Source organism: Suillus subalutaceus (assembly GCF_016647625.1).
Source record: "Suillus subalutaceus strain FC151 chromosome Unknown DFJ58scaffold_3, whole genome shotgun sequence".
Taxonomy (NCBI): domain Eukaryota; kingdom Fungi; phylum Basidiomycota; class Agaricomycetes; order Boletales; family Suillaceae; genus Suillus; species Suillus subalutaceus.
The window spans coordinates 578,921-594,572 of record NW_024540252.1 but is presented as its reverse complement, the minus strand read 5'-3'; the positions used below and the strand labels follow the sequence as shown (position 1 = coordinate 594,572).

General features: G+C 47.7%; 6 protein-coding genes across 6 annotated transcripts; 3 read left to right on the top strand and 3 right to left on the bottom strand.

Annotated features, from left to right (window-relative positions):
- Nucleotides 1-612: 612 nt before the first annotated feature.
- On the top strand, nt 613-1,352 carry DFJ58DRAFT_258738 (uncharacterized protein). The gene is made up of 4 exons (XM_041379516.1): nt 613-686; nt 740-797; nt 849-877; nt 925-1,352. The coding sequence occupies exons 1-4, from the start codon at nt 635-637 to the stop codon at nt 1,023-1,025; spliced, it is 240 nt and encodes a 79-aa protein (XP_041250624.1). The 5' UTR covers nt 613-634; the 3' UTR covers nt 1,026-1,352.
- Nucleotides 1,353-1,709: 357 nt separating this feature from the next.
- DFJ58DRAFT_650078 (kinase-like protein) lies at nt 1,710-3,380 on the bottom strand (the record flags this gene model as incomplete). Its single annotated transcript, XM_041381554.1, has 9 exons — nt 1,710-1,979; nt 2,086-2,245; nt 2,301-2,347; nt 2,404-2,614; nt 2,672-2,726; nt 2,774-2,873; nt 2,926-2,965; nt 3,130-3,184; nt 3,239-3,380. The coding sequence occupies 9 exons, from the start codon at nt 3,378-3,380 to the stop codon at nt 1,710-1,712; spliced, it is 1,080 nt and encodes a 359-aa protein (XP_041250623.1).
- Nucleotides 3,381-3,384: 4 nt separating this feature from the next.
- DFJ58DRAFT_756854 (uncharacterized protein) lies at nt 3,385-6,011 on the bottom strand. Its single transcript, XM_041388152.1, has 8 exons — nt 5,905-6,011; nt 5,757-5,852; nt 5,603-5,711; nt 5,334-5,553; nt 5,021-5,281; nt 4,595-4,962; nt 4,118-4,537; nt 3,385-4,066 (listed from the first exon to the last, which is right to left on the bottom strand). Exons 1-8 carry the CDS (start codon nt 5,905-5,907, stop codon nt 3,528-3,530), a joined length of 2,016 nt encoding a protein of 671 aa, XP_041250622.1. The 5' UTR covers nt 5,908-6,011; the 3' UTR covers nt 3,385-3,527.
- A 641-nt stretch (nt 6,012-6,652) lies between these two features.
- Nucleotides 6,653-10,153, top strand: DFJ58DRAFT_649839 (RNA dependent RNA polymerase-domain-containing protein; the record flags this gene model as incomplete). The annotated part of the gene is made up of 9 exons (XM_041381546.1): nt 6,653-6,960; nt 7,010-7,472; nt 7,530-7,629; nt 7,682-8,533; nt 8,583-8,689; nt 8,738-8,779; nt 8,833-8,932; nt 9,063-9,351; nt 9,406-10,153. The coding sequence occupies 9 exons, from the start codon at nt 6,653-6,655 to the stop codon at nt 10,151-10,153; spliced, it is 3,009 nt and encodes a 1,002-aa protein (XP_041250621.1).
- Nucleotides 10,154-11,532: 1,379 nt separating this feature from the next.
- Nucleotides 11,533-12,800, top strand: DFJ58DRAFT_756843 (uncharacterized protein; the record flags this gene model as incomplete). Its single annotated transcript, XM_041388151.1, has 7 exons — nt 11,533-11,553; nt 11,696-11,783; nt 11,827-11,858; nt 11,966-12,066; nt 12,203-12,251; nt 12,299-12,565; nt 12,620-12,800. Coding segments are annotated over 5 exons (387 nt in total), but the record flags the coding sequence as incomplete, so codon positions are not given.
- A 251-nt stretch (nt 12,801-13,051) lies between these two features.
- Nucleotides 13,052-15,031, bottom strand: DFJ58DRAFT_694785 (cytochrome P450). Its single transcript, XM_041383441.1, has 10 exons — nt 14,924-15,031; nt 14,745-14,873; nt 14,502-14,685; nt 14,387-14,470; nt 14,241-14,337; nt 14,063-14,189; nt 13,895-14,008; nt 13,669-13,843; nt 13,379-13,622; nt 13,052-13,331 (listed from the first exon to the last, which is right to left on the bottom strand). The coding sequence occupies exons 1-10, from the start codon at nt 15,023-15,025 to the stop codon at nt 13,157-13,159; spliced, it is 1,431 nt and encodes a 476-aa protein (XP_041250619.1). The 5' UTR covers nt 15,026-15,031; the 3' UTR covers nt 13,052-13,156.
- Nucleotides 15,032-15,652: the final 621 nt, after the last annotated feature.

The following is a 15,652-nucleotide window of genomic DNA, read 5'->3' as shown; positions in this document are numbered from 1 at the left end:
TATCGTCTCGCAGGAGCCTAAGACACGCACCAGGAGGTTCTCATCAGAGTGAAGAGAGTAATACCGGAAATGCTTCCAATCTTCACGATTAATTCCGCTAATGTTGAGCTTCACGGGCGTGAGCTCAGGAATAGAACTAGATTAGCGACCATGTTGCACTGGTACCTGTGTAATGCAGGATTCCAATGATGACGGACTTGGGAGAGGATTGACGAATGAGAGAACTGAAACCAGTTGAGCCGGGAGTGAGCGAAGCTCAAAGTAGAGATACATCATGAGCAGAGGGCTGGAAGTAAGGCACTCCTCCGTCACAGAAGCGGTGACGAGTTTGAGACGCCAGAAGAGAGAACTTCGGCTGCATCTGGTGCACAAGTAGGTCTTGGGAGTCGACGCCATGAATGGGTGATATTGCAGTAAGCTATATGCATGCGTCCGGAGGAGTGGCATGGTGATGTGCCGGAGTAGCTGCCTCGACACAAAAAACAGCAGTCATATAGGATAGAGAGTCAGATTCGAGCGTCGGGGAAGTACCGACAGTAGGCGCCTTCGTTGTATATGTCACAGAGGTGACTTCCCGGTTCCGACTGGTGGGTAATTAGAAGTGGCTGTGCTACATTTCTTCATCCTGTAATGCATGGTCCGTCGCTTGCCGTCGGTCCTCAAGTCGAAGCCTGCGACCCATGACAGTAAGCAAGAACATATTCATGATACCATGCGAGCTGAGTGACCTTTCTGAAAGCAACGACTACGCATGATCAGCTAATAGCTGGTCTCGCTCGTGTCACCTCTCCTCAAGAGTAAGTCATACTACATTGCACCATCGTGTTCTGATTCACCCACTGCTGTAGGACACCGATATACATATGTGCGTTTCAAGGTACGCGTTATGTTGTCTGATATCTATCCATTCACTAGCACCCATAGATTGCAACAGACTGTTCCCTTCACGCGAACGTGTCATGCTGCATCGTAAACGTGACCATAACTCAGAAGAAGATAGAGATATTATTACATGGAACGAATAGCAGCTCAACATGTTCAGACCATCATATATTCATGCTCAAGCCCCGATCCCCTAGACTTACAGGACGTCCCCGCGATTCCTGCAGTTGATAAAACAAACAGTTTTTTTACCACCACACTGACGACAGATACATTTATCTCAGAATCGGATGTGAACTGTTGCAATTGAATACCACAAAAGCACTGTACAAATCTAGTGCCACAAAACGCACAACAAGAGCAATAAAAACAGACTGTTGCAAACTGAATCACATGAAGTGGGCTCGGATCCGCTCCCGGTACGCTTGATCCAACTCTTCAAGGTCCGTGCAGATCCACCAACTCTTGAGCGCGGTATACACAGTTGCACGGTCCTGTGGGTCCGGGACAAGAAGGTGCGAGACGAGGATCTTGGCTACGCATCCGCAAATAGTCAGGGGATTGGTCATTAATTCGAAAGATACGGCTTATGGAGGACTGAACACAATAGGTAATCCTGGGCACGCACCATCGTGAAGCGGACCCCAGATCGGTTCATGGAAGCAAATCTGTCCATCAAGGATACGTTGTTTTGTTCTTTCATCTTGAGCCGTCGCATGTTGGGATTGGACGAAGCCTTGAGAGTCCACGATGTCTTCAAGTGAGATGCGAGATTGAGAAGAACTGACAAAATCGAATGGGTGACTTCCGCTTCAGCAATCCGGGCATTAACTCTGAACGTGATTTCCATGATAACAAATATAGCAGAACACGCACGTCAACATCGCAAAAAGCGTCACGCCTGCGCTCCAGCAGTCAGCTGGCATGCCAACGTAGCCAAGATGTTTGTGCTCGAGCGCCAGGATACCTTCTGGCGGGAGATAAGATATGGTGCCACAAACATGCAAAGTTTCTTGGTAAGCTTTTGGACGTGCAAGACCGAAGTCGGCGATCTGGATGCGTGGGTAAGGTCCAGGTGAGAAAAGTAGAATGTTTTTCTGGCTGTTGACGACAGAATGAAGTCAGCAATTTAAAGCACGCACAGGGCATTACCTTAAGATCTGCCTTAAGCTCAGCTAGGGCCTCGTGGGAGAGGTATGGAACCTTACCTCTGTGCGAGATCATACGATCGTGCAGGTACTTCAAGCCCTTAAGAAGTTGATACATAATGTACTTTGCCTCCCCTTCGCATAATCGATGCTTGGAGTGCGTGGTGATGTACGTAAAAAGGTCGCCGCCGGTACAGAGTTCAAGAATAATGTATCTGATGCACACGATTTGTCGCTTCAGTAGTGAACCAAAAAAAACAAGCGACATACAAGAATTCCGGATCTAAATCGACAGCATATACCCTGTTAATGTTGGGCTGCTTATATTAAGATCGTGGCATTTCAGGACGAAAAAGTGAAAATATGCACGAACGTGGTGCAGGTTCATGAGCAGTGTTGCTTCCTTCATCTCTTTTCTGAGGTCATTACCTTCTTTGCGCCTAATAATCTTGCAGGCGGCTTGTTGGTGACCTGTAGTATCAAGAGCAAGCTGTACGGTGGCATAACTTCCACTCCCGAGGCAGTGAGATGTGATTAGGAATCGACCGAGGTCCTGTATGAACTCTTTAGAATCAAATATGTTGCTTTGGTGAACAGTAGCAACTTTGTATGACTGCGTTTGTGATTGAGAAGGCTGTGACGCGTGTTTTTCGTGTTTTTCATAAAGGTGTCTCCACTTGAGTATGCACTGAAACGCTGGTAACCGGTCAGTAAGGCATAAAATGAAGGCGGCGCATGCATACTCTGCGAGGCTGGTATTCTGAGTGTATCGCCATTCATGACGATGACAGATGTTTTGCGAATTTTGTGCCCATTCAAAATGAGTCCATTTGTCGACAAGTCCTTCGCAGCAGTCAAACCAGTAAGATAAGTCGGTACAACTTAAAGTAGCTACCTGGCACGATATAATGATTCCTCCGGTGCTGGACTGGACCCTGCTCAACGTGTGTCAGGAGACGTGTGAACACGTAAAACATGTAAGCTGACGCGTGTATCTTGCAATGTAGGCTGGACACCACGATATCTGGTATCACGTACGAGCTACATATGAGTAAGTGAGTAAACAAGATCACCCAGGGCAGAAGATGCGTCAAGTGACCAAAGAGACGGGTTCCTTCCAATGGTAATCGGCTTCCCAATACTCAGAGCGATTGCTGCGCAGCAGATCGTTGTTAATGATCACTGCCGCAACAAGACATAATTCATACCTTCCGTGCGTCCATCCGCGGTCGTTGTAACGAATTTGGCGCATACATCCGATCTTGACAGGGTCTGCGAACGTGCCGACTTTGAAGAAACAAACGAGGGTACAGGCTGAGTTGGTCCTAGCGAGCGTGTCTGTGTTGCCATGCTTGGTAGATTTAGAGAAGAAACAAGAAGCGACGTAGATGCGGCTTGAGACATTTATCCAACTGTAGAGGGGTCATTGCTACTTTTGGAATTTGACCCGACCATTCTCAACATAGATAAATGTGTGTTCCACCAGCGACTTAGGCATCAATCATATCCCTTGCCACTCCTCTGCTTCACTCGTTTGTTCTTTTTATCATGCTTCTTCCCAGCCTTACCAGCACTCGCCGACACGGCGGCCTGTTTCGCGCTCCCATGTCCCAATGGAGTACCATCGTCAGCCACCATATTCTGATGAGGATATATTCTTCCCCTTGAGAACTCTTGCCCGTTACGAGAGGTACCTTGTAAAAATGCTCGTGCCGATAGATTCGAATTGTTAGCGAAGAAGTCTTGGTCAAGAGCTTGAGATTTCAGCCCCTGCCCTTGAGCAACAAGCATGGGAGACGGATTAGCCGGCACAAATGTATCCGCGCCTTTTCCAACTCTTGTTACGGGTGCACGTTTCTTTCCCGTCATTCTCAGCAATGATAGTTCATGGGTTCTTTGATTGAAAGATTCTTCAGGTGTGCTCGGCGGTGGGTGGCAGAAAAGCAGCTTCCCATTGACATAGTCCTTTAGGACATACCGTGCTGCCCGTGCCTCGTCTGGATTACCTTGACCGGACCGCATGAACCCTCGGGCAACTGTTGACTGATGAAAAAAATGGTTATTTCAACCAAACGAAGAGTACTCACTCGCATAAGCGATCAAAAAGTCCTCCGCAGTGATCTTGCCGTCACCCCCCTCTTCTACGCTCTTGAATTTAATGGTCAAACCGTAAGTCGCTTCAAGCACCTCCTTTGGTATTCGCTTGGCTACCAGAGCTACCGGGCCAGAGTACTCTCTCATTTGGTCAATTGGTAACACACCGTCGCAAACCAGTGCGGCCTTGGTCGTCGCAAATTGCGGGAATACTAATCCAGGACAGTCGCAAAGTACTATCGCTGGAGAGAGATGAATAGTTTGAAAGTGCTTTGTCTTTCCGGGAGTCGAGGAGACGGAGACTTTTTTTTCTCCAAGAAGGGCGTTGATTGTGCTGGATTTACCAACATTGGGATAACCAACGAGTCCAACCACCAGTTTTGTTGGAGGTTCTCCGGATGGGCCAGCAAATACTGTCGATTGGTGAGCTGTAAGCCTTGATTTAAATTTAAAAAACAATTGAGCTTCACTTGATAGATCTGGAGCAGCTGTGACGAAGAGATCTTCGAGCTCCAACACTGATAGAACTTTGGTACGAGGATCCTTTCCGTCGGGATTATCTTCCTCTGTTTGAATGTACTGATGTTCGTCCTCTGTGTCGCTTTCGGAATGAGGCGGCGATTCCTGCACCGACTCTTTTGCGAAGTCATCGTCACTGACATCGTCGTTGGGTGTATCCGGACCATCTGAATCGGACAGTGAAACTTCGTCTTGAAGTTCTTCTTCTTCCGTCTGAGCAATAGCATCCCGGCGGGCTTGCTGTAATGCAGCAGCATTCGCAGCGGAGAAGAATGCGTATTGTATCCCTTGACCATCAAAATAATCTGCCCATATTCGCCTTGGGGTGAAAGTTAGAATAAATATAGGCATTCGAATAAAAGTAAAACTACGCTTACCTTTGTGTGGCAGTGAGTAGATCGGCCTTGTTGATCAACAGGAGTGTCTTGCGCTTATCTCTTCCGGTACCCGCCTCGCCTTCTGCACCTTCCACATCTTTGACATACAACTCAAGATCCTCGCACCTAAATCTTAGCGGATTGCGAGCATCTACGATTTGCACCACAAGATGTGATCGCTCCAAGACACGCCACAACTGCCTCCAGACTTCGATATTGCGTTCGAACGGCGTTAACAGAAATTTGTCCTCCTCCTGAAGTCTTTAGCGATACCGGTTAGTGGCTGCAGAAGATCATGTGTTTTCCCACATACTGAGCGAGCCCTCTTCGCCACTCGAGGAAGGCATCCTTCTCCTGTCGGTCTAATTGTGATGTTGTAATCGCTTTCGTCCATGGAGGTCTTCTGGGCACCCTGAGTCGCTCCTTATTTAGCTGGTGCTTCTTTAAAGTCGATTCCTCCTCCTGATCGGTGAGAAGATGGGGATTGTGTGTTGATCCTGCAGGGGACTGGATAATCTTGACATTTCGTCGTTCTACCTTTTCGCGTGAGGTCATAAACAAATGGAAGTCACATTCACGCACCCGCCGTAAACTCTGTGCCCGCCAACTGTGCTGTGTTCAGGAATTCATCTAGGTCTCTCTCCTGCGTAACAGATTTAAGGCGGGTTGTCGAGTCAACTTCGGTTGTATACTGAGTACATGAGTAAACGTATGGAGCACAAAAAATATCGCGTACAAGACCGGACTCTTGTCTTTCTTTGGCATCCTTGAACTTTTTATTGATGATGGCTCGACCAAGTCCCGAGGGATTCTGGTTCTTCTGTCTTGGTGGCTATCATTGCATACTGTAAGCAGTTGGTGTTTCACTCTTGCTTTCGACTCACCATATCCCAAAAATTCTGATCGGATTAGAGTCTGAATGAAGATGGTCCTGAGGACCGACCTCAGTGCACTGATTATCGATTGCTGTATTTGGTCATGAGCTTTGAAGTTGGTGCCGGTTAGTCCTGTTCCTTTTAGACCACTAGGACCTTTAATTTATGGTCTGGCCATGGAAAACCACTCCGTTCACCCCTAGTCTTCAGTCCCAAATCAACCTAGTACTGTAATCAACTTGATCAGATTAAGTACCCATCTACTTAATACTGTCCTTCGACGTGGAAGGAACACCACTGTTGAAGCCAGTTGTAGAAAGGCCTGGCCCTGAGCCTACAAATCATTCACTATGCAATTGAAGTGGAACGTGAAGCCCGCTGATCAGCTGTGATCTGGCGAACCAGTGCATTTATAATGCCTTTGATGTGCTTCTAAACTTGTCTGCACCAAGTTGGTAGGGGTTAACTTCTGCCTCGCCATTAGAACGGGTTCAAACACACGCTGGTTCATCCATACAATCAGTGATAGAGACGGACAGCGATTTGCCATCGTCAACACAGCACTCTTCTTTGTTCTTCGTGCAATCACACAACCAGACTCGAGTCGATGTCGTCCATTGGATCCATGGGCCAGAAGCGTCCACCAGAGCCTGGCTGGTGGTCACTTCCTCTATCATCTGTGAAGACTACGCCCACTGCACCAGTCGTAAGTTTTCACAGCCCTTCCGTCTAACACACGCTTACTACAGTCCTGCAGATGAATGCGCCACAAGTAGGGACAAGGACAAAACATCGTCCTCCCGAGTTTGGCGTTCAGTTGAATATCGTACACATCGCCCATTGTGAAAGGGCTCAAATAGTCCTCGATCAACAGCAACTCGCGTGGGGAACGATTTACGAACTAGCACGAGGCGTCACTCGTGGCATGTGGACGTTCGAAGATATGACGGAACATCGTTTGCGTCAACTCAAGGGTTCAAATGTGCAAGCTGCATGGAAAGTGGCTGCCGTCATCAAAGACGAAATGGGACCGTCATCTGCAATGAGAGCACCATCAGAAATTTGGTATAAAGTTCGACCATCTCACGAAGTCCAAGCTGAATATGACGGAAAGGCTTGAATACGATCGAGAGCAGCTTGCGATTGTTGAAGACAAAGGCCGCGGCCTGGGAACTATGGGCGACTGGGAGGGAAAAGATAATTGGTACGGAGGCAAGATCCAGCAAGTTGCCCGTATTGTGAGAGCTGGAAGTTCGTTTAAACTCGAGCTCGAAAAACCCGAGATTCGGCGATCTCATCGATTTGCTCGGTTTTTGGGGTCTCGACGCATCCTCCAAATCCGTGTTCCGGCCAGTCTGAAATATGACACAGAAGTTCCCAAGTTTCTGGAGTCCAGCAAGTTTGTGTTGTGTGGCCGCGTCTTCGTACCATTTCATGCGAAGGAAGGGAGTGTCTACCTCTTTGAAACCAACGAAAACATAGATCGGCAGACTAACTCTGGCGATGGCGACGGTCATCGACTAACACTTCATGAATTTGTACAGTGGCATAATCCACTGAGGTTGAATACAAAACAGGTAAATACTTTTTCGTCAGAGTCCGCGTGATGCAGCTCTGACGCGCACCCCGACTAGCCCATCAACAAATGGTCTACTCGATGGGCGCTCGGGCTATCAACTTCGGTACCAACAATCAAATTTGCTCCTGAGAATATATTCTTCATCGACGATCAATGTAGCATTTCCTCTAGCTTGCAAACTATGGTGCATTGAATTAGATCTCGCAGATACTGGGCACTGGGGCGAGGGAGAACATCCAGTTGAAAAAATCATGACCGATGGGTGCGGGTTCATCAGCGGTGCAGCATTGACTGCCATCATGCGAGTAATCCAATATCCGGGTCGACCGACAGCCGTGCAGGGACGTATTGCTGGTGCCAAGGGAATGTGGGTTCTGCACCCAGATCCAGAGTATCAAGTCTCCGATGGACCACCAAAGATTTGGATACGCAACTCACAAAACAAAATCAGTTGCGGACCGCTGCACAAGGTTGACGCCGCTCATAGAATTTTCGATCTCGTTGCGCCGTCTCGTGTAACTGGACCGAGCCGCTTATCCAGAGACACTCTGGTAAATCTAGCGCACAATGACGTCCCCACCGGTATTTTGAAGGAACTAATGGCTGATGGGCTGCACAATGAAGTGCACCAGCTCACTGAATGGAATGGCCCCGATTCAATGCTCTTAGTTTGGCGAGCTGTTGAGCGCGCTGGCCGTGTTGTGATTTGCAGACTGCGGCGACGCATTACTGGCCAGGCCCGTGCATTCGGCCTTGGCCAACTCCGGCCCAACGAGGAGCTGGGTGACGAGATTGATGATGATGATGATGATGATGATGATGACGTCGCATTGGACCAGCCACTGGCTGCCTCGGATCCCCGAAGTCGCAATCTCCATAGCGGCCAACCAACCTCTCTACATGAATCTGTCCTCGAGCTTCTCCAGGCAGGATTTCACCCCTTAAAGTTCGACCCGCTCTTTTGCAAGCTCCAATGCGTGGTGGCGCTCGTTCTGGACGATTATGTGAAAAATTGTCATATTCCAGTCAAGGAGTCCCTTGAAGCCTACATCATACCAGGTAAGTAACGTCTTTATCAATCATTATTACTCATCTAATTGGACCATAGATCCGTACGGTGTCCTTGAGGAGGGCCAGATCCATTTTCGGTCGTCGCAACTCATCACCGACCCTGAAAGCGGAACCCACATGGATATCATAACAGGACCTGTTTTAGTGAGCACTTTAGTTTTGTGCAGAGTTTGTCCTGAGACTTGTGATTAGGTGTGGAGGAATCCCACGAGATTGCCCTCGGACGTCCAGAAGGTAAGAAAACTGTTTGTTGTAGAACTGCCTCCGAGTCATCACATATGGGTCAGGTCACTGCCGTCAGTCACCCAAAGTTGGCAAGTTACTTTGATGTCATTGTATTTCCGGTGAAAGGCAAGCGGTCACTGGCGAGCTACTTGGGTGGTGGAGGTTGGCATTTTCCCCATCATGCTTATTCCCGAGGCATTTGCTGACAACTCCGCTTTGTAGATTATGACGGGGGTGAGCTTCTTTTGGTTCGTACTTATTTTTTCCCTCGTTTAGTGATGGTTTTTCGAAGATACCGTCGTGTTGGTCTGGTCTAAAAACCTCGTTGAAAACTTTAACCCCGCTCCGCTGTGTGAGGCACCCGTGGATCTGAGGAACGACTTTGAACAAGAGATCGAACACCTTCTTGATTTTGACCGACGAGTATCCAAGCTCTCAGGCAAAGAGGCTCAAACAGCTTTTCAAAAGGTTTTGCTGCTGGGGCTCGCGGAGACGAAGTGCGGACTATATTCTGGCTTTCATGACGCAGCTGTGTATGAACATGGCTATGGCAGTACAAAAGCCGTTCGACTTGCATACATGTGAGTGCTTCAAGTTGTGTCGCTACGATACCCGCTTTATAATACGTGGTGAAGGTTTACAACGTGCCTGGATGCAAGCAAGACTGGGTTACGAGTCAAACGCCATGTTTTCGAAGCAGACCGCACATCTTGCGGGAGCTGCAAACCATATTACAAAGTGGCAGCTCTAAAAAAGAGCGACTATCCCAGAGAAGACTCACCGTTATTGAAGCGAGTGACATCATCATCTTTTATCCTCGATGACCTCGTGGACGAGGGCAATCGCCTCCGTGACGAGTTTGTCAAGAAGTACTCAAGCCTCCGCAGTTCCGTGCCCCGTGCTTCGGACCGTGATGCCCATCTCACCTCGCCTTACACATCTGCATCTTACAGGGCAACACAAGCGGTGCATGTCGGTTTCCAAGGATTGCAGGCCAACCTGACTGTTGCCAAAAAGCATGTCGACAAAGTATACCAAGACTGGCTACGCGCCATTGCAATGCAGAAAAGTGCTTCAAGTTCTGGGCGTTCTTCTGATCCCAAGCAAGAACAGATCCAAAAAGCCGTGCAATACTTCGCACGGCGACCGTCGTTCCAAGACGTACTCTTTTTTTCCGAGGAGGAACTCAGGAGTATTATGGCATCGTATGCTTACACTATCAGCCAGTCGTTCGGGTTCTCTGTTGCCTTCACAGAGCTTTGCGCCATCAAAGCGCGAGTACGAGGCGGAATCCTTTTCGAGGATAAGTTTGCACAGGTCATGAACATACCTAACAATGTCCTACGAGCCCTTACGCAGGCACAGGATGGCGTAGATGATTAAGGCTTTCATGTTTTCCATGACACGACACTCATCCAGTACATCGGCGTATCTCATTGAACCAGTTGTCTTATTAAAGAGCAAATTTAGCCAAGAATGTAATCGGACAAACCTTGCCTCGCAAACGTTGTAAAATTGGACTACCAAGCCCTTGTCAACAACCCGGTACCCTGCTGTATCTGTAATCATCCCGATCGACCTCGTCCATGTGGAGGCTTAGGACTGGTAGGGTCTCGCAGGATACTAGTAAGTGGTAGTGGTTTGGCCATATGATATCGACATGGATAGAATTAAGACATGGCATTTCAGCGCCTTTTAGGATCCCTTCTGTGTAACGCCCGTCTGAAAGAATCTTTGCGTCCGACGGAATGGCGTTCAATTTCCATGGACCCGAGGAAGAAGAGAGTGTTGGAATATGGACGTCCAACAAAAGAAGGTACTAGTGTAGTTGGATCCAGGACAGACGATTAATCAACTATTAATGTAAAATTTTACATGAATGAGGCCATGAAGGGCTGTGCTTGCCCTCGTTCCGGCCCGCGCCTCACCATAACGACATCCAGAATCGTGCCAACGGAACGCGCCAAGTGAGCGGGTTATCCATGACGGTGACCATGAGCGGAAAGCTTCTCTTCCAAGTTGTCGGACAATGTGATCCGAGTACGAAACGGAAAACCTCGGGAGCTAGTTTCTCGAAATTTCAGTGTTACAATATCCGGGCCTCACTTTCTGCCCTGTATTGGATGTGTTAGCAAGTTTTGCGGCCACGTGAAGATCGACAACTGAGAACCTGTCAGTATATGTGGCGTACGTATACGGACCATTTGGTTGCATGACCGACTTCCTTGATCTGGGAATCGGAAACAGTGGGGAACTTCATCGCACATTATGAGGTCCGGGACTGACCGAAGATGACTATATCTCAGGTTAGTACATCACCAGACACCAAACATGGTCGGGCTTTGAACGTTTGAACGTTTGAACCACCAAAACCACCTATTGCAACCAGAGGAACTCAGGCGATTATGTCAAGGAATGGTGTACCCATGATCTTTGACAACTTCAAACGGCCGCCGAAAATATCATCTATGTGAAGCTCTACCATGAAGTGAATAAGTAATCGGATTAAGATGACCGCTCACAAAAATTCAACAGATTCGTTTTAAAGAGCTCTAGAACCCACTGCCTTGCGCTACTAGAGTCTACGAGCCCCAACGAGTCAATGCGACGAGCCGGTGGCTGGCTTTCGCATCATTCCTCACCGATTGACCGAAGTTAGAAAACGTCCTACAGTAGACTCTGACAAGTGTGCATGTATGCACTCATCACGCAGATCTGGGTGACGGCCTACGAGAATTGCAATGGAAGCACTGGGCGAGAAACAACTGATTATGTCAGCTCTTCCGAGATCACCAAACCATGGGGTGAGTAGCTCTACCTTTGTCTATGACTTCGCAAGCAAGATGATGTTAACATTAATTTCTGATGCGTTTTGCTAGATTATCAAGCTAGTCATAGCTTCTCGTGCACCCTGGGAATACAGTTTCACCTTGTTTGCATAATCATGTCGGTTCCAAGTTTGGTGGAGGTAGTGTCACTGGGGCTTCGGATACCAACGTGGGCAGGCGTGACCGTTTGCGCTTGAGACGATCGATCTTGTCAAAGTAAGTTCCTAGTGATTGACCTGCCCACCAATGTCAATTTTGACGTGTCGTGCAGATCCATATACCTAAGGAATCATTTGGGCTCCCTCGGATGTCGTCACGGTCTGACACTTCATACCAACGAAGGTTCATCATTACCTGGTTTACTCAGGGAAAGAAGCATCAGACCAATCTCGCTCGTCGTACGGCTAGCGATGCCAAGGACACGCAGTTGATGATTGCTCCGACTCAAAGCAATGTACAACACAAAGTGTTCCTCAAAATAGAACGTCCAGGTTACTGAGTGACAAATGTACGGGAAAAGATACTGGCAAAGAAGGTATAGTGGTCCAGATCTACCTTCCTCAGATTCTAGCGGATGACATCCCTTGCCGACGATTGTGAGCAGTTGGGAGCAAAAGAGGGAGCCTCCGACCAAGGCATACCAGTATCTAATCGTAGGTGAGATTACTTCTCGAGTCTCACGTTGCTTATTGGATGCTAGGTGGCTGCTGAACCGTATGAGACAATCGCTTTTCGCATTCCTGCGTGCGAGATAGAAGACGAAGCTGACGAAGCTGGATATTGGAACTGGTCATATTGGGATCCTGATATAAACTAGTATAAGTTCCAGTTCATGTTCCGTTCGACTTATTGATCGTACCTGCCAATTGCACAGTACTACGCGGTTTTCTTGTCATGCCAAATTATTTGGATCAACTTCATCCTGATAAATTTAGCCTCTATCTCAAGTATTCAGGAGATGATTAATGTACGCCGTATGCTTTGTTCTAATCCAAGAGACTTCGATTCATATTTTGCACAGTAAATGACCTGTCAGCGCCAAAGTTGTCACTCGTGTAAACTTCCCCTTGCTCCAGACTTCTAGAACAAGAAGCACGATGATCAGTTGGTTGTATACACATCAGTAGTCCAAATGAGTTATGTCCCTGAAGTTCGCATGATGTATTAAGTGCAAACGTCTCGCGCAAGACAATATACACCAGAATTGGTTTCTGTCTCGATGGCCCCCGGCACAACTTGGACCAATTGAGCCATAATTAAGACCTCGAGAACGAAGGAGTTATGGAACATGAACAGTGTTGCGACAACACACTTGAAGCTCGAAACATTATTAATAACAAGTTCGTCAATCCTTGGCCTGTCCATTGACGATTCAGAGGTAATACATTATATGACATTAGAATAAGAGTAGACTCAGCATTCAACCAAGTCCAAGAATGAAGTTCTTTACGCAATTGATTCCATGTACTATTGCTGGAAACAATGAAGTAGTAAACAATGCGGCCATTATCTATTATCTGGGTGTCTAATATGCATGTGAAATCGTTACATTCAAGTGTCATGTGGACCGTCGCCGTCTAAACATAACCTCTGCCTTCCGGTTTGGAGTGCAATTCATCATAAGCCATTCATCAGGAGGACGCTCGCCTTCTTTCTCCAATTTAATATCATAGTTGAGCACAAGATAAGCCATCATCGCCTTCATCAAACTAGAAGCAAAGAAGCGACCGGGGCTGACGAAATCGGTGAGTGAGAACTCAAAACCATAGATCGGGCGTACCAAGCATGATGTCCATACCCAAAAGGGATATAACTTGCAGTTGTGGAAGCTAGCAGGATTTGTGGGTCTTCTCCGTCGTCCTCGCGTCGCTGTGAAAAACGGAAAGGTTTGAACTCAGATGCGCTTTCGAAGTATTCCTCGTCGAGATGCATGGGTAATGAAGCGGCAACAACGTGAGTTCCGCTGGGTATTACAGTACCATCCGAAAATACGAATCGCCGCATTGCTTTGCGCATCATAGGGACTACCAGAAGTCAGCTTGCTATCAGCAAAAATGAGTAACAACCTACAGAGAGTGGTGCTATTGAATCGCTGGGATTCCTTGAGAAAGCTGTCCATCTTGACGAGTTTCGTCATCGCAGCCTTCGTCCATCCATCTTTATTAATAACAGCTGAAGCTTCCTCTCGAAGTGGTGTGCAATATTGAGGGTATGTAGCAAGGTTTAATAGAGCGTGGGTGAGGCTCTTTGTGAGACCAGTAAGGTGTCAGGTTTGCTCTGCAGTGTAACGGCATACCTGAGCTGATGTATGTAATGCGGCAAAATTGAGGACCAAAACCCGCAAGCATATACTCCGAAGATTCCTGTGCTCATTGTCGGATACGTCAATGAGCCAGCTAATTAGGTCATTCTTCACAGGGAAACATAGTCAAGTGGTGAACCATATCATAGGAAGATAACACACAGGTTGAGCGTTCCATTCGTCCCTGAATTGATCTAGATTTTGCAGTCGTTCCTCCACGATAGGTTCAAGAAGTGCCATACATCTCCTAATGCTACTAGGCGTGTTCGTTAATAATCGACCAATGATCCTAAAAGTCAAAGTTGGGTCTTCGCACCATCAATTCAGCGACAATGCTTACGGATGTGCAAATTTTGGGAAACAATTCACGAGTGTTGCACGCAATACCACTTGTAAAGCGAATTGCTGTTGCAGGGCTTCAAATTCAGGGGATCGGCCTATGAGCGGGTTGAGTGGATGCACCCTTGATCTAAGCGAACCACTCACATAGCGGAAGCCCAACAAAGATGCGATTGCTTACGCGACACATAGCCTTCATGATCTCCGGGTATAAGCGAACCTTAGTCCAACCTGCGCCAAAAGCACGTAAGAATAACCTCACGGAGAAGGTGGAAAAACTTGCCATCTTGGTCTAATGGTATGATGGTGCTGAATGCGTGGTTGATCTCGTCGTAAACGTCAGGAAAGAGCACCTGAAGGTTTCGGGAGAGGTGGCTGCGAGTGACTTGTGTGTGATAGGGATATTCTTGCGCATCAAGGCCAAATGTATATTTGACTTGAAGAAGCTGTGATACAGTGGATGAAATGTCAATGTTACGGAACCAAAAAAAAACTTCCAACGCACATCTCGCATAGCATGATCAAACGAAAGCACATCTTCCGGCACCTTTCTTAACTCCTCTATTAGTCGCGGCCCAGTCAGGACCACTACCCATTTGTCAATCAATGGCACTCTGAACATTCCGCCTTTGTGCTTCATCGACGTTCAAAACATGGTTTCCTAAACATAACGTTGTCACCAACCTTCTGATAGCCTTCTTGCACCATGGCCGGAGCATCCTTTATGAAGCGGAGCACGCCGAGCCATGAGGAGACCGCCCCTGACGGACCAATCGCAGGAATCATATCAAGCTAGACTCGACGTTAGTCAGCCCAGGCCCCACTGCGACTGGATGGAAGCGCTTGCCTCAGAAGACCTGCAATGGTCGTAAATGAAGACAAGCAGAAGGGTTGCGACTGCAGCAGTCAAGCCATAAACAAAGAGACCAGTACTGTCCATGGGATGAGCGTCGGGGGCAAAAAGGGGCAGGGGGCATTTCCGACACCACTCCCATGCGGGGGAGGGTATTTATGTTCAACGGGCACATCAATTAGTACAGTGGAAAATAGAGTTAAGCACAAGCCTCTTACCGAGTAGGGTAGGCTAGATTAGATATATACAAAACCCGAGCAGTGGCGCGGAGTGCTGAACATATGATTTTCCGTTCTCAAGGTAAGGCTAGCGATCCTTATTCTCGATGCGCATTAAAAGCTGTGAGAAGTCCCAGTGGCGAGCCAACCTCGTCAATAGGAATTTCGTCATGTCAACGAAGGCATGATCCATGGCCCGCATCAGCAATGAATTTACAATTTTTAGTAACGAGGACATCCAGGGACAGCCCTTACAACTTTTGCCAACTTATCCTGAGCTTCTGATGTGGCCAAAGGCCATGGAGGCAGCACATCTCCGCTCAGACTGCTAAAGTTTCTATG